Source organism: Pinus tabuliformis, chromosome 6, assembly GCF_031772625.1.
Source record: "Pinus tabuliformis cultivar Carrire ecotype Pingquan chromosome 6, CPIR1, whole genome shotgun sequence".
Taxonomy (NCBI): Eukaryota; Viridiplantae; Streptophyta; class Pinopsida; order Pinales; family Pinaceae; genus Pinus; species Pinus tabuliformis.
In genome coordinates this window covers 971,870,935-971,894,634 of record NC_142292.1, presented here as the reverse complement: position 1 = coordinate 971,894,634, position 23,700 = coordinate 971,870,935, and the positions used below count along the sequence as shown (strand labels likewise).

The window sequence follows — 23,700 nt, the reverse complement described above, 5'->3', positions numbered from 1 at the left end:
ATTGTTATCTGGAAGTCCATTTTCTCCTCATTATAGTTGGAGAAATATTCTCTAACCCCTATCATATGAGCTGATGCTCCATTATCTATATACCAGACTCCTTGTGAAGTTGAGCTAGTCAAGCAAGCAAATTCGTCCTCCAATCTGGAAGACAATTTTGTAGCCCCCTGAATATCAAATTTGTCCATGGCCATACTGGAGAATTTACTGGAGACATCCTGAGTATAATCATGTGTTATTTCTCTTCCACCTAGCACTAATCTTCTACTGCAATCACTGTTGCAAATTATCTGTGCCCAGATCAAGAATCTGCTCTGCGAAAAATATTGAGCTACTCACCTCTGCCTGCTAGAATCACTTTTTGGACAAATCAACCCTTCCTACACTCTGCAACTGGAAATTCGACCCTCCGTCCAACAATTCGCACTGTTTTGCTAAGCACTATGCAACCTCTGAATAGCCCCTAAAGAAATCGTGTTGTTGCTCCTTCTGAGCTGTGAATTTCTCCCTCTTCATCACTAAGCCTCTAATATGTCAAACTTGCTCTAATACCATGTGAAAAATTCAACTATTGCAAGAACTGGAAATTATTCTTCTAACTGGTTAATTATTAAGTAGTTTGTTTGCTACGGCAAATAACGAATAAAATTACAACTACAACTTTCACTAATAAAACGCTGCGTAATATAAAACTAGAAACTAAGAAATAATATGCACACACAATAAAATTTGACCTAGTTATTTTGGACAAATATCCCAAGAAAAATCCAATGCGGGAAAACCGGTGCAACAGATGTGGGTTCTAATATTATAACAGTAGCAAATCTGAGTAAAAAAATTGGATGCCCAAATTGGCAATCCACAACAAGAAAATCTGGCCAAAATTATTAGAGAGAATTTTCTCTCCTCAAGCAATCCCGACACAACTTAGCTTCAGAAACTGGCTCTTCTAGAACCCCTGCACAAGCCTCTGCACTCCTTAAAATAGCCTCTAATCAAGTCGTTTTGCCTGCTACTGACTCTGGAAGTGATTCTCTGGCCCTCTAGAAAACTTTTCCAACCTTAGGAAGCTGAATTGACCTCCTCTCCAGCAAAATCAAACTACCTCTATGAAGCTGCCTGTGCAGTCCCTGCACAACCTCCTAAGGAATAACTCGGCCTCCTGTTGTTGACTCTCCGAAACTGGAAATCTCCTCTGGATATGTTGTCTCTACTCCCTCTTACTCTCATGTCCCTTCTGGCTTGAACTCTTCTTCCCTGCTGCTATTGGATAGCTCGATCTGCCAAGAAACTCGCTCTTCCTGTGCGTTCTTCTCCAACTGTTGATTTTTGGTAGCATCGGATGTGCTCTAACCATGAAAACTGGTGGAGTGTCTAAGGCACATGAGATCTCCAAGACCCGGAAATCGTTTGGAGAAATTCCACCCGGATGAAGAGATATTAAAATAATTAATATTTTTAATGAGTTCCTAAGTCTAAACTTAGGAAAATGAAAGTATTAATGTGTATTAATATAAAATGGATGAGAAAGTTCTAACTGACGAGGATCAAGCCAGATCTAATCTTAGCTGTTGATTAGGGACTTAATCTCGGTTGTTGAATCATCAACAGGAAAAGTATAAGAGAAGGCTTGAGGGTTAGTTGGAGACACACCAAGAGAGATCAAGAATTCGATTTTCTGGGGCTGGGTTTGCTAAGGAAATCGAGTTAGAGATCAGTTGCAGTGGGGGAAATTCAGCAAGGGATTTCAATCGAAGGCTGAAGAATACATATCAGAGAGGCAGCAAAGTGCCAGAAGAGGCAGTGCAGAGCCTAGGAGGGTTGATGCAAAGGCTAAAGAGGCCAGCGCAGAGGACGCAGAAGCTGTAGAGGCAGACACAGAAGACACAGAGGCTGACGCAAAAATCCGCAGAGGCTGACGCAGAAGGTTGACACAAAGGCTAAGGAGGCCAGCGCAGAGGACGCAAAAGCTGTAGAGGCAGACACAGAGGCTGACGCAAAAATCCGCAGAGGCTGAAGCAGACAGCATAGAGGGTTGTAGAGGCTAGTGCTGGGTTGAAAAGGCTACACTGAGGAGGTTCTGTGGGGTAGACTGAGAGCAAATTAGCCAAGAGAGGGTGACACAGTTCCAAAGGAGTGATTCAAGCAGCTTTCGCTGTCCAGCACAAGGAATAGTCAGAGTCACTATGGGGTTGATCATCCAGTTGCTGATTTGCCAGAATATTTGTCTCCAGAGAGAGGTACTACTGCCAAGGATATTCTCTGAAAGGTGAACCATTTCTGGCACCCTAGTTGTATTCAGAAATCTGCTTAACAATAAAACCCTCTATATGTTGCACCAGTTTTCCCGCATTGGGTTTTTCCGGGGACGTTTGTCCGAAAATAACGGTGTCCCTTGTGTTGTCTCAGTTTATTTCAATTGTTGATCTATATATTTGTGAAGGCTGCAATTGTGTTTAATTCGATGTTTATGTTAATAAATAACATGTTAATGTAAAGAACAGGTAGGAGATAGTAAACCTGATATTGCAGTAGGGGTTTTTGATGTGTTAGATTCAGAAATTTTCACACCAACCCCATCGATCTCCTCTTATGATCTCTAGTTGGATCACCAACGGCCACGATTAAATCCTTAGCAATGGCTAAGTTCATCTATAAGTCGATCCATGTGAGTTTCTAGAGAATCCTCACCTTTCTCAATTAATTCCCAATAATTAATCGATTTCCCTAAGTTAGACTTAGGCATTTTTAATTATCGATCAATCAATTTAATTGAGTTGTCTCTAGGTGGACTTTCCAAAAACGATTTCTGGGTTCTGGAGATCTCATGTGTTTTAGCCTCTCTACAAAATTTGAGACTAAAACACCATTCAATGCTATAAAAAAAAATAATATATGGCGCATCCATCTTTGGGTATACCCATTGATGAGGTGCAAACAGATGCAGTGGCAGCGAACAAAATTGCAGCATTTTTAGCAAGCAGCCCTCTCCAGGAGTACATACACAAGGCTTGCAGCACGACTTGCCCAATTCTGCCCATTATAGAGAGAGGGCAAGATTTCTTAGACAGATCTCGTTGACTGATCAGGCAAAACAACATGAGTTGAGCATGGACCTGCATCAACATAGTAGACTTGTTCCATACACAAGTGTCCATGCATTGGATTGGCGGAGATCATGAATTGGTATCCTATTGATGGAGTATCTTTCTTAGTCAAGAGCATAGTATAGCAGGGTCCCTTAGAGATAAGGGATACTGCATGCTCTAGTTGGCAGCAAGATGTAGGCCGACAACTCTTTAGCATTCCATCCCAACATCAACAGAGTGGGATTGACATTGGTTTGTGTCAAGGGTTGGATTGGAGAGAAGTGATGAGTTGGTATCAGATTGATAGAGCAACATCTATAGCGGGAGACAGAGCACAGTTAGAGCCATGGGATAGGGGTGTTGATGATTGGCCATGGTGGAATTGGGATCCAAGAGGATCTATTGATGGCAGGATGAGTCAAAGATTAGTCTGGGATCCAAGCATTACGGGATCCATTCGTGGTTGGGTAGCAAAGGCATGGTATCACCCAGTGGTTTGTATGGGATCTGGGTCTTGGTTCTCAGTTGAACTGGACCGCCAGATTGGTCCACAGATATGGATTGCTTGAGGGCAAGCAATATTTGGACGGGAGGGTGGGTGAGTACCCATCTCTCCCCTTGGTGAATTCATCCACAGTTTACAAGAGAGCTTAGCAGTTGCATTTCAGTTCAGTTTTGGAGGGCCAGTGCAGTATTGGAGCAGATTCTTAATGACAGCTTTTCCATCTCAGTTGTATTAGGTGTATCAAAATGTAAACCCCAGTTTATCTATTATAATAAAAGCTGAGATTATTTATGTTTCCGTACTCTATTTGTTACATTTTACATGGCAATGTTTTGTTAATTTAATGAAAATTTTATATGAAGCATTTTGTTAGAGTTAATTTCCAAGCATTTGCCGAATTTTTGAATTTGGGATATTACAATATTTCTCAACTTAAACTAATTGAACAGTTGGTTCTCTGCCCCAAATGCACCCTTAAATATAGACTCGCAAGAACAAGCCTTTGTGATTAATGTGGAAAAGAGGAGGATATAAAACATATTTTTAGGAATACAAATTTAATATGCAACAGTAGAACAAGATCCAATAGAAGTTTTCTGGCATCTTTTATATGGACGCTCCTCACTAATGCTCTATTGGTATGGACGCTCCTCACTAATGCTTATACAAATGCATTAGAGAGCAGCTTTATTAAAAAGCAGCTTGTAGCATCTAGTTTGTTCTACAGATTACAATGACATCCTTTCTATGGTCAGTAGTTTCTTTTGATGGTATTAAATGAAATTTTTGTAATACAGATATTTGTTTTCTTTCAATGACTGAAAATTACACTTGTGCTAAGCTCCATTTTCTGAGAAATATCTCGTGAATTGAACTAGGGGATCACTCAAAAGACAGTTGCTCTCCTTGCTTGAGTCAGGAATCCCTTGAGTCACCGTGGTCTAGCAGTAGTTCGGAATTGCTCACTGTAAGGATGGCATGACAAAAACACTCATGTTAATGCTGTTGAAGCAGACCAGGCCAAGTACTTCCAAGGTGACTTTAACAGAGAAGACACCCCTCACTGGTATCATCTAAGCCAAAGATAACAGTTGGCTGTAAATTTTGTACAGTAGAGGTGATGAACATTCCCACCCATAGAAAAGAAAACCTAAAAGCACTCAATGGGACTGCTAAATACATCATGTACAGTAATTGAAAGTTGTGCATGAAGCATAAAAAGGTAAGTAGTAAATACACAAATTTGCTAAAAGGTGGAATATGTGTTCACATGATATATGGACAAAGGGACAATAAGTTTACAACAGATAATTTCTTGGAGCAAAAGCCGTTTGAACTCTCTCAATGTATGCCCACTAAGGTTGACCGAGATTCAATCCCCAGATATCAAAGCTGTAAACAATAGTATCAATTCAGCATTATGGACAAGATGTTCCAAAAGCAAATCTTGGAGCACTCTTAAGGCACACACTTCAGATGAAGTTACATGCTGAGCTTATAAAATGCATTCCCATGTGTGTACACTGTATGGTATATACAATGAAGTAGGATAAACCATCTTCCCTCTTAAATTTATGCCGCCACCATAGCAGATCTCAAGCTATAGTTCCGACCACTTACCTTTCTAAAATTGAAGAATCTGATATTTCAGGTTTCTATAGTCCGTGTCTCTATACCAATGTTCCACCAAGTTTCTGGGACTGGGGGATGTAGGAACAGGGAAACGCACATGGGGGACATGTGGGAGCACCCCAAAATTTTAGAGAAATTTAGGGGGGGCAAAGGGATGATGGGTGTGTGTACATATATAGATGTATATAAACCCTGACATAATTAAATAATGAAATACATCATAAATGATTCAATGAAATCAAAATAGTAAAATATTGTATACCGTGATTTTAAATTCATCATTCATAATTCTAAAATCTGACTAGTATTAAGCAAAATAATAGATACTAAAGTCTGAAGACTATGATAGTAAACTGAAATTACTTAAACTCAAAAATAGTAAAAAGTGATGACCCAAAGACTCAGTGTAATATCCCAAACCGGATATTTCGCTAATTTTGCAGAAATTTAACTAAACCAAAATTTCACCATAACATTACTATTCAATTAACAAAAAATTGCCATGTAAAATATAACAAGTAGAGTGCATGCAATTCAATAACACAATGAGCAGAAATAATCTTATTTTTCATTATAATAAATAACTAAAAGAGTGTACATGATGATATCACTAAAATAGCTAAGATAGATAATCTGGTCTCCAAAATCGATCTGCTCCAATGCTGAAACCGACCCTCCAAAACTGAACTGAAATGCAACTACTAAGCTCTCCTATGAATTCTGGATGAATTCACCAAGGGGAGATGGGTATTTGCCGAATCTCACTGAATCACCCGAGGGTTTCCGCCTGGGGCTACCAATGAAGTAGAGAACTAGGTTCTCCAACCTCTCACACAAGAAGAAAGATCAAATCCAAGATGTCCTCTAATGGTCGCCTCCTCTTTTTATAGATCTGATGGACCCCTCTAGAAGATCCTATTTTATTATTATTTTAATCATTGAGCACATTTTCCTTGATTAAAATATCCTTTTTTAATGTGGAAAAATGGTAGATTGGCCACCATGCCTCCTCACGCCACTTAAAATCACTTCTAACCATCCCATCTCGTAGATCTTCTCCTTCCAGTTCCAACGAGCTATTACACTAAAGTGTTCTGCCAAGTATTCCTCCCGAAATGCCACCTTACGCGTACTTAATTGAGTCAGACCCATTAATAGCTCTATTTTTTTGAAAGTTATCAGAATGCAACGAAACAAAAAGCAAACTGTGTGGATGATGGAATATACCAAGTGAATGTCATCAGACCTCATAAAAACTCCTCAAACCCCCTCCAAAAGCCCTTGGGCCCGATGATGACACCAACCTACACCTGTGCCCTGTCTGCCCCCAACTCTGAAAGTCCATCCTAACCATGCCATAAGGAACACCAGAAAAAGGAACATCACACTCGGTCTAAGGTCACAGGTATCTAGAGTCAAGATTCAAAAGTTAAAACCGAAAATGAACAATGGGAAATGAACCAATGTTATCAGAACCAAACCAGTCATTGAATTGGTTGACCCCAAACTGGAAACTAGAACACTCAGAAAAAAATACGTAAATATTCATGTGCATTCATATGAATCCAAACCACTATAGACAAATATGCAAACTTTCTCAAAGTGCATATCAGCAAAATAGCACCTAGGAAACTCCATCTTCGAACCAAAATTACATCAACAAAGAGGCTCTAGATGGCCTCTATAGTCCAAAAAAAATCATGCTACAACAGCTACCTATGTATCATTAAAATCATTGCCTATATCGGATCCTCATCATCAACATCACCCTCTAAGCCAGAGTTTATAATATCGGCGACGGACCTGAAACCATCTTTTCGACAATATCGAAAAACATAAAAATTACATAATATATTCATAATTTTCAGATTTTTAAACATATAAAACAATAAGAACATGAAATAAACACATTGGCACATAAATATGACGAAAGCATTGATGTATATGATGCTATGTTTTAAAACTCTGATTCGGGTTCGAAACCGGCCGAGGGTCGACCCTGAATCTGACTCTAGCTCAGTATCAACTCGGTCGGTTTGATTTCAATGACTCGATCGTTGTAAAAAATACATTAAATATTTATTATTTTATGAAAAAACATAATTTTAAATTTCATTCATGTTTCCAAACACAATGCATTAAAATATAGAGAGAAGACAACATATGATCAAAGTAGGCTCATGAATATATCTATTATATCAAAATGGCACCCAGTGAACTGTCCAATACATACATGATATAGAGATAAAAACAAAAACACATAACCAAGGAGGCTATAAATGGCCTCTACAACAAAAGTAAATTGTAAAACATCACTAGGCACCAGTACTACTGGCTACTGCTAATCTCCCCAGTGAAGCTTCTAAGTTCTGCCTTCAAATCTTTATAGTGATACCCTGTGTTCAGAAAAAACTAAGCTGCTTGTAGAAGGCGATGGAGTTGATTGTTCCATCTTTGATCAATGATTTCCCAAATGGGCCCATACTTAACCACTCTATCCTTGTATGATGCCTTTATTTGCTCCTTTGCTTGATCCCTAGCTTCATAAATGAAGCCCATAGCCAATATTTCCCCATCCGCCAACCACGACACCTTAACAAACTGGCCAAGGGTCTGGCTCGGTCGGCTCAGCCGATTCAGTAACCAACCAGCCACCGAACCGGTTTTTCTACCGAGGGGTATGGCTCGGTTTTAAAACATTGATATGATGTAGTGGATGTAAAATAAAAAATGATACATCACAAGCAATACCAAATCTTGTTGATCCCTGATAATTGTGCAATCAAGGACTCAACAGTGGAGAACCAATACAAAATAACATCACATATATAAAAGTATCTCATCATCATGAGTTATATGTAACAAAACAAATAAAACTAGCAGCTAGCTATCTAAGATCAATGCCCTCTCCCCCTTTCACGAGAAAACATGATGGGTTGTTTGTCAGGCCTGCCCTTAGCAATAGAAGGCCCTGACCCAGCACCTAATGTCAAATAATGACTATTGGGTATGAAGTTGTGCTCTCCTATATCTGTAGAAAATGGTGTTGACGTTGACGCTCCCACAGTCTCCTCCTCCTCCCTCGAATCCTCCTGCTCTTGTTGCTCCTGTACAAATGGCTCCTCCTCTAACCATGTAGGTGACTCCTCCATGATGGGCACCTCAAACTCCACCCTCCACTGAGACAATACATCAATATTGTCCAAGGAAATGGCATTTAGATCCATTGGTTTCTCTATTTGTTTCACTCGAAGTCGAAGATTATAATGCACATACACTAAATCATTGAGGCATGAGAACTCCAAACTGTAAGAGTGTCAAAAACACTAATGAGTCTTAACACTCGAGGGTCATAAATTACAATTACAATAAATGTAATTTCTCAATTGAAGGTTGAAGCTCAAAGTTATACCTATTACGCTTCTTTGAGTGTATTTTCTCAAATATAATCCAATTGCGCTCACACCCTAAAGAGCTACAGGTTTGACTCAGGATTCTTATGGCCAATTTCTGCAAATTTGGTACCCTTCCACCATAGCTTCACCACCAAATATTTACAACAAAATATAGAAAAGAACTTAAAACACAATTAAACTTTCAAATAAAACATAATTGAGTTTTAAAAATCTAGAATAAGAAATCAATAAATTCAAAATTCTAATGAGTCATGACTTGTCACTTACGTGGCATGAAAAGGATCCTTTCCCCAATAGGATCATCAAAGCCAAATATGCCAACACAATCCCGATAAAACTGTATCTTGCGATTGATTTTTCTGCGAAGCTCGGGATCAGGTGCCATCATATGAATACGGGAATGGAGCCCTTCCATCACCTTGCTATCAAAATCAAAGCCGCATTTGTATGAAAATGTGGGGTTGAGGAAGAGCTTTGTTGCATGAAAGGGTCGACGAAGCATCCCTGTACATCGACTATTAATCGCATCCCATAACATCATTTGTCTATTAAGCCCAGCAGGACCCTTGTCTACATAATAAGCACGAATGGTCTCCTTGGCCCTATCCATGGCCTTATACAAATAAGCCATTGCAAGCTTCTCCTCATCTACCAATCTCAAAATTTTTAATATAGGTTCACAATTTGAACACACTTCTTCTACTCCTTGCCAAAATGTGTCAATGTACACCATTTTTGCAATGGCTCTCCCATCCTATCTCCTATTGTATCTACAATCATGTCACTCCTTAGAAACAAACATTTGCTTCAACTCAAACTAGCATCGAAGCAAAGACTGAAGAGTAATAAAGTTGGTGGTAGAACATGTGATTGTAGAACGCCGCAACTCCCTGTTTCTAGTGTATCTCCTCATGAGGCTAAGAACAAAAGCATGGTTATATATAAACTTGGGGATATTCCTAGCCATATCAATCACCTCTTTGATGAAGGAGAGTTTCCCCATATCCTCAAGCAACAAATCGATACAATGTGTTGCACATGGAGTTCACAACAATGTGCGGTGCCTCTCCATAAGCATCCTGTCGGCAACCACATAATTAGTTGCATTATCTGTTATGACTTGCACCACATTCTGCACACCAATCTCCTAGACGAACCCATCTAACAACTCACATATCAATGTTGCATCTTTTATATGTGCTAATGCATCCACTGATTTAATAAACATGGTACCTTTAGGACAATGTACCAATAAATTTAGAAGGGTCCTACCCTTCCTATCTGTCCAACCATCAGACATCACTGTGCATCCAGACACCTCCCATGTCTGCTTCAACTCCGCCAATCTAGAGTTGATGTCCTGCTTTTTTGCTTGAAGGATTGGCCCCCGCAACTCCTCATATGTAGCACTTTTGTACCCTGGGCCCACAATAGCAATAGCATCACACATTGGCTGCCAAAATGGATTGTTTTTGGTGATGCTGAGAGGTAAGTCACTCCAAAAAAGACACATCCCCATAACTTTATCTGCTTCTTGCTTCTTTTTTTAACAACTGATTTTATGGAAGGTTGTGCTCCATGTCCGGTTTGTGGAACAAAAAAGGATGACCTCCTACTCCCAGTAACATCAGCATGTGAGGCTGTGGAGCCCCTCCCACTACCCTCAGCCTCAAACTCAGAAGAAAACATCCTGAAAGATCTACCTACACATTCAACCTTGTTTCTTTCTGCCTCTTCTTTCTTTTTGTCTTTTTCATCAAATGCTTCAAGAGCTTTTTGTATAAGCTTTGCACTAGAAACCATACAAAGCCCAACATCATGTCCCGGGAATCTAGCTAGATGGTATTTCATCGTGTAACCCCTCTTGTCATCTTGGTCCCACACAATTTGCATGATAGATATGCCCGATTTGTCTCACCATCAAGTTCCCCATACTCCCAAAATGGGTATAAGGGCTTTGGCATATTTGTAGTGGATTAATGGACAACGTCAAAATTCAAACCTAGAGCACCAAAAAAACCAAAAAATTGGCGTTAAACCCCATACACAAATAATAACAACCACCTCATTTTAAAAAATAATTTTTTACTACATTATCTGCAAATTGCAATGAATAATGACAATAAAAGGGTGCATAAGAAAGTTAAAATAAAAATGAACCTTGCTGTCCAAATATGGAGAAAACCCTTGCATTGGCTCATGGGCATGAAAATCATAGCAAATCAAAGAAAAACAAAGAACCAAAATGTTGGTAGGCAAAGAGATAAGCAAGCATAACCGTAAATCTATGAAAAAACTATTAAAATAGGGGATTTTAAGAACATACCTGTTAATGGAAGAAATGAAGTTTGTCTCACTGATCCTGAATCTTTGATCCACAAAAAAAATTTGGTTGGTGATGATAATGGTTGTTTGATCCTCAATCCCTCCTTGAAAACCACCGCAATGCTCTTCCCCTTCCTTCTCCAAGACTAACAAAGCAAATTGAGCAAATAAAACTCAAAAATCTGGTTTTGTAGTCGTGGCCTAGCTTGCCCAATGACAAATTGCATCGTCACGAGATATTTTGTCGAGATATTGCTGATATTTCGAAAATATCGCGATATTTTCAAAGTGGAAAATATCGTGATATTTCCTTGGTGATATCTTGTTTTGCCGAAAATATCAGCGATATTTATGAAAATCAGCGATATCATCAGCACTGCTCTAAGCATTAAAATCAGCCAGAAAAAGCTTAACATGTCAAAGTGAGAGGTTGTTTTAGTGATAGGTACAATTTTACTAGGGTGATGACAGAAGAGTTCAACAACAATGCCAACAACATTGAGGTACATAGAGGGCTAGGTGTTCTTGATTAAATGCTAGTTCCATACCCTTGTTGAGAAATCTAGGGAATCAAGTATTAGGTGATTTCTCTTCAATTAGTAACGCTTGTGAGTCCTTTTTACTTCTTTAGATTAGGATCTTCTTTTACTTAGATTATTAGTGTTCTTCTTCATCGAACAGCTACCAATGCATGAACATAAATAGACGAGACACAGAATGCAGGCTATAAGTCAGGGCCAAAACCTCTCACTCTTTGAGATGAAAACCTGCACAAATTCTTCTTATAAAGATTCCAATTGATGAATACCAAGACCAGGACCCTTGACCTACTTGCCACTCCAAGACCAAGACACAAGTTCTCTTGACAGTCAATATTCTTCCTTCAGAGATTCTTCCATCAAGTCATCCATGTTTGTTCTCCCTCTCACTGTGTTAGCATACTAGGATCCATGTTACTGTGTTTTGCATTATTATCTTTCCTCTGTCATGGCATCGAGATCCTTTCACTGTAGTATCCCTGAGACCTCATCACTGTCATTACACCGAGTTGCACTATGACCCTCTCTTAATTGTTGTAATGACACTAAAATAGAGATACCTCCTTTATGTGATTCTATTGAACCTTGTCATCTGAAATAGCACTAATCCATACTATGATATGTGACTGAAACTGTGTCTAACTTCTCTGCTCCAATCCGCATTGTGATCTCTGCAATTAGACCGAGATTCTGTGTACCCTTATCCGAGCTTCTTTCTTGAAATGATATCCGAACTAGTCACTGCAACTATCCACCCGAATTTCAGAGAGTTATCTGAACTGTGTCACTGTGGAATAGGCCGAGGTGCCTATTTATAGTAGTTTGTCCATCATAAATAAGCCGACATGAATCATACGAACAGTTGTGTCTCTATTTAGGTGAAGCCGACATGAGATCTTCATTTTATCTTGAGGCCAACTTGAAGAGGGATAGCTTGTGCTTGTCTTGGAGGGCTACTTGACAATCCTATAGACTCATATACATTTGTAACATGCCCAAGAAGGGTTCTTCATACATGACATTGACTCTTTTTGACAAATCCTAAAGGCTCACAATGGGAGCCATCTAAAAATAAAATCCCTTGCTCATGAAACCATGAGGCAAGCATTACAATAATAATTTTATTTTTCTTCTTTACATCATTTACAGAAAAATTACAATTACATGTCATTATGAAGACAGAACCTAGTTAAACTTTTCAACATCATACATGATAGAATCCAATACAAACATTGCAATCCCCCCAATCCTGAAATCCTCAAAACTGTTAAAACTGCTTGATTTTGAGTGGAATATAGAATTCCACTATTCCCATAGGAAATCCAATGAGATTGGAACCACTCTCAAACATCCTTGGCAATGTTAAAAATTTAAGTAAAAAGATGACCTTTTACTTTACGAATTTGACATTACCATTAATCACATAGCATTAATAGGGCCCTAGGGATAAATATCCCAACTCATAAATTATTGCTTTCAGGCAAAATTCTGGGGGGATGCCCACAAGCACCCCTTTTGGGGAAACACATCCCCACAGTGGGGAAAAGTTCCCTCTCTCCTCCCCCCAAACCAGCGCACACATCCCTGTGGAACATTACTTGCATGGAGAACATGGTTATGGTCAAAATTTAGACTTTATAAGGCAGCAAGAATAGACTATTTGCCATTGCACAAAATATAACTGAAAACTAATGAAATTACCTGGCATAGAACGGCAATACAAATTAAATTCTGTCAAGTATACAATTACAATGACATGCTTATCCACTTAATCACATAACCTGCATCCTCAAGTGTCTTACTTTCTTTATGCTTTCCTATTACAATGTACAGTGGTCCAGTATATGAAATCATCTACAAAGTCTTTTCCTTTATCCACCATACAAAACTTTAACTTGCATGTTGACTCCATTTGGACTGACCAAGAAAGGTTCAGTGTTTTCAAAATCCTAGAAATAGGACGAAGGCCTTCACAAAGCACATCTACGAAACAACAAACAAAATCACCTTATATTTTAAAATATTTTCCAATTATGGTTGTAACCATATTTCACATACATTACCACTGCACCTCAATATATATTACACACACACACACGATAATTCAGGTCCAGTCTGCATTCCCAATTAGTAAACTATGGATTTATATGCCACGATTCTAGAGATGTTGGAAGACATATTTCGAAAAACTCCTTTTACACCAAATAATATGGAATCCAGCATACCAAGTTTCTATTACTAGTTTTGAGAATACCTTTCCAAACAAAGATTTCCATACTGTACTGTGTACAAAGGAAAGAATGCCCAATAATCGTGTCTCCCTCCTGTTCCCCTATATCATATAAGATTGGTTGAGGCATTAGAAAAAAAGAAATAGAATACATCCTCCTTAATGAAATAAAAAATAGTACACATCCTATTAAATGAAAACAAGAAATAGTGTGTATCTCTTGAATGAACTACCACAAAACGAAAAAACTTAGTTCAAAAAAAATTGCATGATACATTGAGAACAACTAAAATGCAGGAGCTGATTATTATAAAAAGAACAAGCAGATAGAATCCACCTTCTCTCTGTGGCAAAGTAGCTCCAGTACTCTTAATCCCACACCATAACCAGCATCCTCTAGCCTGTTCTTGGCATCCAAACCAACGAAACAAATCATCGATGCGGGAAATTTTCAACAGGAATCCTCCTTATCTATGGGGATATGATGACTCAGAACTGAGAGTATTTTAATTTTCATTTTCTGGAATGTTTTAGCAAAATAACACGTGCTACTTATTTGTGAGACAATTGTTCTTTAACAAAAAACCATATTTGCAACAAGTAACATAATGTCTTTAATACTTTGAGGACGTTAATAGTATATAAAGCCTAACAACCCCAAATTTTTCCCTTTGATTATATGTGTAACTTGGTGAGACGATATTGACCCTGCAACACACCCACACCCATATATACATATGGGTTCACCATGAAAATTGTCCTCTTTGACCCTAGGGTAAGAAGGGGGGAGGAAGGTAAATGCTTACCCTCTTTAAGGTAAAATTTTATCCAGTCAGAGGGCCTGGTTTCATATTAAGAAAGAAGTGATTTATAGAGCCCTCAGACCATTCAAACTTTAAATGTGAACCTTTGCTAAATACTATCCCAAGGGCCAAAATCCTTCTTTTAAGTGCTCAGAGAGGTACTATTTGAATAAATTCCTAAGTTGCATTGGTTTTTGGAACGGGAGAACACCAGGGAGAGGGAGGCGCATCCCTGAGACAGCTAGAGCACACCCCAAAAATTTTCATGGGACGCAGGCAAATTGAGCCTTGGCAAACAGACAAGGCCAAGTCCATGTCCTGGATGACTTTGATAGAATAGATAACTCTCCGTCATAGCATCCAAGTGTAAAGCAAGCCTATTTCATGAATAAATGGTAAGCATAATTTACCGATCAAGAAAACAAAAGATCATAAAAAGACTATTTGATAATTCCATCCTAGCCATTTGCCAAATTTCACAAGCTGCCTATTAGTTTCTTTATCCAAATAAGATGTCATCGTGTATTGTGTATTGTCTCTTGTTAAAATTTTCTTCTAGTCAACCGTGTTCAATTCAAAAGCAAGTCATCTATGCAATATAAATTCAAATTTGTATAATAGACTATCAAGAAAGATTAGCCATGTTACTAAGGTTACTCTTAGATAGAAAACTATGTTCCAGGAATAAAGGTTGCTTCAAAGTTATATACAAGAGAGAAGAGATTGACAGTTACTGAGATTATAGATTTAGTCAAGTGTGTGAAAGGACTGACAAAGATAATGTTGCCTGTATTTAGATTTTGATGCCTGCATCCTAAGCAAATTGAACAATGAATTCTAGGTCCTACCAAGTAGGTTATTATCTTGTAGTTTTCATAATTCTATCGTCTTAATTGTTATATTTTCATATAATTATTCACTAAGTGTTGCACTCAGAGACACTTCATCAATGTCAGGGTTCTCTTTATAAAAGCTCTTTGAGTTTCATGTGATTGCTGTCTGAATATATAATCTTCAGATATTTTTCTTGTTTACCTAAGAACATTATCTAACACAACTTTAGCCCAGTGCATCCCTTCATGGCATTAAGAATATGTTGCGGTCTGTACGAAGTGGTGAAATTTCATGGGACCTGAATCTGTGAACAACAGCAAACAGATACTAAAAAGTTACAACCACCTAATGGATAAAATAGCGTCCATCCTTTCCTAAACGTTATATTATCCAAGCCAGAATCAGGATCCTATGCTGAGAGAAAATTATCAAGGAACCCAAGATGTAACTTGTCTCTTCCAGTAAACCAAGTCAATGAATCCTAATCAGGATGTCATTGTCAAACATGTTGATTTTCACAGCAAGATTTATTATTGTAATCTCATTAAAAGCCATAACTGATAAATGCTTAGAAAAATCTTTTGCAAAAGGCCAATGAACAGACCTGCGTTCTAGTTCAGCAATATTGTCAACCTGGGTTTGGTTGTATTGCACAAGTTCTGAAAACAAGAATGCAAATGCATTCAGACTAACCTGCATCCATATATACATGCATCAATTCAGTTATATAACAGACTAAATACCTGTATAATATTCTAATTGTAAGTATCTGCCCATTGTCCGAAACAGGAATTTGGCATATCACAGAAAACAAATCTAGTAAGAACCAGAAATTTATTTATTCCTTATTTTGATAGCTATGCTTCATATAAGCTATATAATGGAAGAGAGTCGAGCATCAGAATTATCATATTTATACCACTTCCTGAGAAAGAAGTAATAACAGACAACGGCATTTCCCTGTTTTTTTAACACACTGCTTTCTATACTCCTGAATCAATTATTTCTAGGCATTGTGAAATAAACCCACCATTATTGCATTCCAATATTTTACTTCTCTTAGTCTTTGAAACCGTTATATTTATGCCCAATGTATGAATGTACAATGTACATTCTTTCTTTAACCTGCTTAAATATACATTCTTGTAGAATGAGTCTTTCTTGAAAAGATTATCTCTGACCAAGAATATTTCTCAGCTGATCAAAATAGCCAGAACAGGATAAATGTATAAATGAAAAGTTGTTTAGAATGAAATTTCTGGGCTGGAAGGGCCGATAATTCTAAATAGGAATCCGTTTAGACCAAATTTCAAACCTCAATGAGACAATTGTGAGAGTCCCATCTCGCATTACTTACATATTCCACCAAACATCATACCAACATAAATCTCATACATTCTTGGCTTTAAGACTTGACACAAGACAAACTTAGTAGGCACACGATATAATGAACAAGAATAAAACAAAGTGGTTCCTCAAAAAACCCTTTCACCGGCAAACAACTGCAGAATTAGAAAACATAGCATGGTTTGATTTTTATTAATATTTTATTATTTCTACATTGGTTAACATGGACCATACTCCAGAGATGGATATACTAATGGGCCATTCTCCAGAGATGATATATTAATGGGCCACACACCGGTGAGACATATACCAATGAAAATCCTATCAAAATGCACAAGAAGTTCAGGAGCTTGGCTCCACATTTTGATAAGTAATTATGTCACAAAAAATGGATTTAACTTGCTGCATAACTTTCTTCATCCTTGATGAACTCAGGACCTGCTTTAAAATTAACAAACTGAAACCTTACAAATAAATTTATCTTATTTGACCTGCTTTAATACTTATGTGAACAGGCCCTGACTCTCATTTACCAGGCTTGGCAGAGTGGCCCAACATCAATTTTGTCTAGGGTTGGCCATTAGGTTTAAGGCATAGTTAGCAAGTACAAGTACCAAAAAACAAGACTTAAAAATACACAAAAGAAAATGAAAACATTTATGTACAGAATAATAGGGGAAGGTATGCTTCTATATACAATAAAAGCTCTTGCTTGAAATTCATTGAAATTTTGACCAAGAATGTTTCAACAGAAATTTTCGATTAACAACAGAAATAGAATTTGCTGGATAGTTCATCAAACAAAATTACCTTTTAGCACTTTTTAAACCTATCTTGCCAGGGTGTACAGCTACAACTACAGGTGCGACAACGTTTGAAACAAGGGAGCAGGGCACATCAGAGGTACATATAAAAATTTATGTATATAGAAAAAATGAATATTCATCTCGGACATTCTTGGTTTTAGGATTGACACAAGACAAACTTAGTAGACACGCAATATAATGAACAAGAATAAAACAAAGGCAGTTCTAAACGATTTCTCAAAAAACCTTTCACCAGCAAGCAACTGCAGAATCAGAAAACATAGCATGGTTTGTTTTTATTAATATTTCTATATTGGTTGATATTGAGCCATACTCCAGAGAAATATATAATAATGGGCCATATCCCAGTGAGAGATATAATAATGTAAATTCTATCAAAATTCCGCAGAAGTTCTGGAGCTTAGCACTACGTTTTGATAAGGAATTATGTCACATAAAATGATAAAACACATTTAACTTAAAGAAGCTGCATAACTTTCTTCATCTTTGATTAACTCAGGACCTGCCTTAAAATTAACAAACTGAAACTTTACAGCTAATTTTATCTTATTTGACCTGTTATAGCAGTTATGTGAACAGCCTCTGAATCTCATTTACCAGGCTTGGCAAAGTGGCCTTACATCAATTTTGTCCAGGGTTCGCCTTTAGGTTTAAGGCATGTTATCTGCTAAGTTGTACCTAGCAGAATCTAAAGACCCCATGGCCCAATGTACAAGGCATTCATCAAAATTTTCAGAAGTTCGGAAGTCAACAGGGCACCTGTGACCCTTTCTCTCTCCTCTCTCTACATTCTCTCTCTCTCAAATTTCGCAATCCTGCGGAGAATTGTATTAAATGTCACTAGCATGATGAATTTTTGTAACAGGCTTAGGCGACTTGGGACCCGATCATCAAGTGAGTCCACTCTAGAGTGTTTTTTTCACTTAACTAATTATTCTCGCTTTTCAGCGATGAATAACTAGCTGAGTTTTTTCACTCACATACCTCCAAAGCTGGAGTGTGGCTTGATAATTGGGCCTTGGGTTCGTCCTAATGCCTAGGGTCGATGTATATTACCATGCTAGGTCATATCTAAAGTGTCGCAGAATTTGACTAGGTTTTTATAGGATTTTTTAAATTATTAAAAATTCTCGCAGGATGGGATTTTTAATTAATTTTTATGTAAAATTGTAAATAAGTGAGCCTAGAAGATTTTGGGGCCGTATAAGTACTCAAAATTCATGCTCTCCATCCCAACATTATTGTAAGGTACACTTTGGGGATCAAAAAATCAATTACACCCCATGAAAACCCACTTTTCCTAAGTGGCAAAAAGTGGCAAGAAAATCCAAAAAAATATAAAGTGTTGGACACATAAATGTGTCTCAAACACCAAAATGACGTGGAAAGTCATCATTCAAGTCAAAGTTCAGTTAAACTTAAAAATCAGTTTGAAGGCTGATTGGGCAGCCCACCTCATCACACGAATTGTGGGCCTCAAGTAGGTCGAATTTGTTGGATTTTGTAACTGTGATCGGTCTTCATAACGTATTTGATATATTTATAAGCATATTCTTCATGCTAGAGTCAAAAGGAAAATACCAAAATGACATGTTTTTCATGTCGATTGTAAAAGGAGAAAATTTGAATTTTTTTAAGCTAAATTTTTAGCTCCATAAATGAAGTTGGCCTCCTAGTCAAGTTGGCCCTTCAAATGTTCAGGTTGGCTCCAAGCAAAGATGCACCCATTTGGCAAAGCAGAAAACTATATAAAGACCTCTCATTCCTCCACATTTGAACATGTAATTGGGACATCTTATCTTCTGTGATTCGGCCTACTCTGAGGTAGCAAATTGTCATTATTTGAAGCAATTCGGATTTGTTTTTGCTCTTGAATATTTGCATGGTCTGTGGCAAGCATACAAAGTTCTGACTCCTGAGGCCGCAAGAAAAAGTCATCTCTGAGGCTGTAAAGAAGGTCAACTTTGTGGCCAGCAAAGGGACTATTCTGAGCCAGCGAAGTGTCATCCATGAGGGCCAGCAAAAGCATCATTTATGAGGCAAGGTCAAAGTTTTTGTGGGCAGATGACTTTACTAGGAGGTTGGACCAGGTTTGACCTAGCTATTGACTAAGATGTATCTCTGTTGAATTGAAGATTTCTCTATTGAAAATGTTGTTGGGTATTTCCCCATGTGGGTTTTCCCAGGGTAAAATAATGTGTTCTTGTGTGGTTGTCTCTTTATGATCTACTGGCATATTGTTTTTCTTGTTGAAGTTCTTTGTGTAATTGTTTTATGATCAACAATGAATGCAAGATAAGATTAATCTAAGAAATAATTATAAGAAACAATTATCAGTTTGGAGAACTCTTAAAAAAATCAACATGGTATTAGAGCTTGGTGAAAGAGCAGCCCTGATTTGAAGAAAAGGAAGCCCTAATCCGAGAACCTGTTATGAAAAGTGCCCTAGTTTCTCGGCTAGAAAGAAAATCATGTTTTAAGGATTGAAGTTTTTCATCTTGCATTCAAGACCTTAGGCTCTGGAGTCTGAATAGAACTCAAAACTTGTAGAATTCTATCGTGAGATTTGAAGAGGTAGAAATCCTAAAGAGGCCGAAAAGTTTCTCAGTTCTAGCCTCAAACATAAAATTCAAAAAGACCACAAGGGTCCGAAAATCTCATAGAAGCCTCGGGACTGATACCTCAAGTAACGAAGTTGGAGATCTAGGCAATTGTTTGCCTCCATACAAGTACATTATCAAGAAGTCCAATGAAGCCAGAAACCTATGAAATAAAAGGAGTATTAAAGATGGCCAAAATACTCCTCCTCAGGATCGAACCTCAAAACACTTGAACGCTGAAAATCTCAGATTTGGAGTTTCTTAAGAAGCCAAGTCACTATACAGATTATGGCCGAAATCTACCTTGGTTAATTTCCAAGAAGATCCAAGAGACCTTCTTGCATTTCAAGGGATACAACACCATTGTGATCAGAAGGCCATTGTTACTACAAGGAGGCCGAGAAAGGGATACCTCAGGACCACCAAAGCCGTTTACCTTAGATCAAGGTTATGTTGAGAAATCTATAGGACAATGATTAGAGTGAATTCTCCGCTTTTTACTTATTATTATGTTTGTATATCATCAAATTGCTACCAAAACAAGAAGAAGAACAACCCAGAATGTAGGCTGCAAGCTAGGGCCAGAATCTCTCCACTTGAGAGGAAAACCAGCAAATCTCTTCTCTTCTTATAGATTCTTCAATTGACGAATTCCAAGACCTCTAAACCAAGACCAATACGCACCAAGAACAAGTCCAACCCTTCCAGATGATGTGCTTCCTTTGTCCAAGTCAAACCGAGACAAATCTCTTCCAGTAGCACAACTTCGACCCCTAGCTTAGGAATTTCAGCCTCTACTATAGGTCTAAAATTTTCGGCCTTTCCAACAGCAATTGCTACCACACGTGTGAGCTTATTTTGGCCTCCAAGACTTCTTCAGACCTTCGCTTGGCTTTCTCCTTCTTTTGGTGCTTGAGGATGGCCTAATGTGACCTTTGTTGACCTTTCTCTTCCTTCTTCAAGATCGAACCTGCAAAAGAAAAATCCTAGCCTTCCTTCACATGTGTGACAAAGAAATAGCCCAGAAGCAAGTCTTCTTCGTCCTCTTCCTTCTTCATTGCCTTCTTCCTCTTCCTCCTTCGCTTGAATGAGAGAGTGATGAATGTCTTCTAAGGAGGTCGAGTTCCCTCCTTTATTTAGGCTTCTTAAGGTGGACGTGGTTCCTCAAATTACGTTGACTTCCCAGCATCCAGGCCGACTTGGTCTTGAAGGGTATTTTGACGCTTTTAATGACAAAAATAATTTTCTTTACAAGTTACAATGTGCCCAATGGGGTCTTCAACTTATGACAATGACTCCTTTGACTTCTTGACCTAGGACTAATTCTAGAAGCACTCAATGGGAGGTTGACGTCTAAAATAAAAGACCTTGAGCATGAAACCCATGTTCCACAAACAATAATATTTTTCTTTCATTTTACAATATACAAGAATCAAAAGTACATTTTATAATTATGAAGACCAAACCTAGTTACACATTTTTCAACACTCCATCTTAACTAGGGAGGTATTCATAAATGGGCATTCTCAATCTGAAGAGATCTACTAAGAAGAGTCGGATTGGTAACCCATCTATTTAGCATCATCTCAACCAACATTGTCATATAGCAAGGCCTTAACTAACAGTTCTATCTCTCCATAAGATCAGAGCACAATGCTGGCAAGACAAATGATTTATAGACACCATCATCATTGTCTCTCTCGAAACATACCCCACCCAGGTTCTCTCAGAGTATGTTCCAACTTCCACCAAGATTATTTTTATCTTGGATAGCCAGTCCTCAAAGAATATCGGTCCTCTACAACTACTCTTATCTTGGATGCCCTACTACATCCTGTTGAAAAGTGTAACTAGGTTCGGTCTTCATAATGACATGTGTAATTGTGATTTTATGTAATTGATGTAAGAATAAAATAAAACGATTTTTCTAGTACTTGAATCATGGATTTCATGATCAAGGAATTTTATTTTAGTTAAGGTTCCCATTGTGAACCTTTAGGTTTTGTCATCTAGTCATAAAAGTCAATTTGAGTCAATGTCATGTATGAAGGACCCTTCTTGGGCATGTTACATTGTTGTGTGAGTCTTTAAATGTATAAGAAGGCCCTCCAAGACCAAGCAAAGGCACCTCCTACAAGTCGACTACAAGATGGAATAAAAGATCTTCATCAAAAGACATGTCGGTTCTCACTCAACTCATGTCGACTTATATACATGGGCAAACAACTATAAATAGGTAGCTCGGCCTCATTTCAGAAGGCAGAATTTTCGGTGAAGCAAGTTCGGTCTAAAATGAAGGAGGGCAAAGATCACTTATGAAGGAGCCTAATCATCAACGAAGAGAGAAAGAAGAAGAGCAGAGTCTTTAGGAGTGTTTGGGACTATGTTTGGGTTGATCTCCACTCACACGTGCAAAGGAAAGCATTGTTATTGCTGCAGAAAAGGTCGAAGTCTATCTTGCTATGCTAAAAGCTGAATCTAGGTGTATACAAGCTAATACATCAAGTCAAGTTGAAGAAGGAAGCCTTTCTACCCAAGCGAAGGAGATTAAGGGGTTAGATCACCACATGTGCTGTAACTAGGGTTTCCAAGGAGGACGAAATAAGATGCAGGTCTGAAGCATAAGGAAGCCAAAGTTGAAGAGTAGCCGAGGAGGAGGAAGGAGCAAAAGTTTGACTAAGGATCTCATCAAGGAAATTTTGTGTCTTGGTCTTGGAGTGGTAAATAGGTCAAAGGTCTTGGTCTTGGTATTCGTCAATTGAAGTCTTTATAAGAAGAAGAATTTGTTCAGGTTTTCCTCTCAAGTGGGAGAGGTTTTAGCCCTAGCTGATAGCCTATATTCAGTGTCTCTTGTCTCTTTATGGTTTATGAATTGGTAGTTGTTTGATGAAGAATAACACTATAATAACATAAGTAAAAGAAGATCCTAATCTAAGAAGTAAAAAAACATTCACAAGCAGTTATCAATAGAAGAGAAATCACTTAATCTCGATGCCCTAGATTTCTCAACACAACCTCAAAGAGTATCAAATGCTAGATGCTTACCCAAACCTCCATTCTTTCTTTCGAAGTGCAGAGAAGAATGATGTGCCTATCTCTCCCTCTCAACCAGGGAGGATATATCAACCAAACCAAGCTAGCCTCTCAAATACACAAGCTTCTTGTTAGGAAGAGATTTTGTCAAAATATCAGCCACTTGTTCATCAATGGAGATATATCGTAGCTACAATACACCATCTTGTACTAGCTTCTAAATGAAGTGATACTTGTTGTTTATATGCTTTGTCTTTCCATGAAACACTGGGTCTTAATCTTATACAACTGGCGTTATCACAATGTATCACAGTAGGGTCCATTGGTCCTTCGAATAAGTCGGACAGCAACTTCCTCAACCAGACAGCTTCTCTGCTTACTTCACAGGTTGCTATATATTCAAGCTCAGCACTACTCAAAGCAACGTGTCTTGCTTTCTGCTCATCCATGACATCATAGAGGATCACAAACTAAAACATCCTCTTGTAGTGCTCCTTCCATCCTGCTCACTGCCTCCCCA

At 38.1% G+C, this 23,700-nt stretch overlaps 1 protein-coding gene across 1 annotated transcript in view; it reads right to left on the bottom strand.

Annotated features, from left to right (window-relative positions):
• The window catches only part of LOC149262233 (Transport protein particle (TRAPP) component), a 228,954-nt gene that overhangs the window by 100,431 nt on the left and 104,823 nt on the right, over positions 1 to 23,700 (bottom strand). Inside the window, exons 3-5 of the mRNA XM_089423728.1 lie at positions 15,978 to 16,066; positions 14,074 to 14,137; positions 13,761 to 13,838 (exon numbers count right to left, since the gene is read on the bottom strand). Of these exons, the coding sequence (XP_089279854.1) occupies positions 13,761 to 13,838; positions 14,074 to 14,137; positions 15,978 to 16,066 (231 nt within the window). The remainder of the gene's footprint in view (positions 1 to 13,760; positions 13,839 to 14,073; positions 14,138 to 15,977; positions 16,067 to 23,700) is intronic.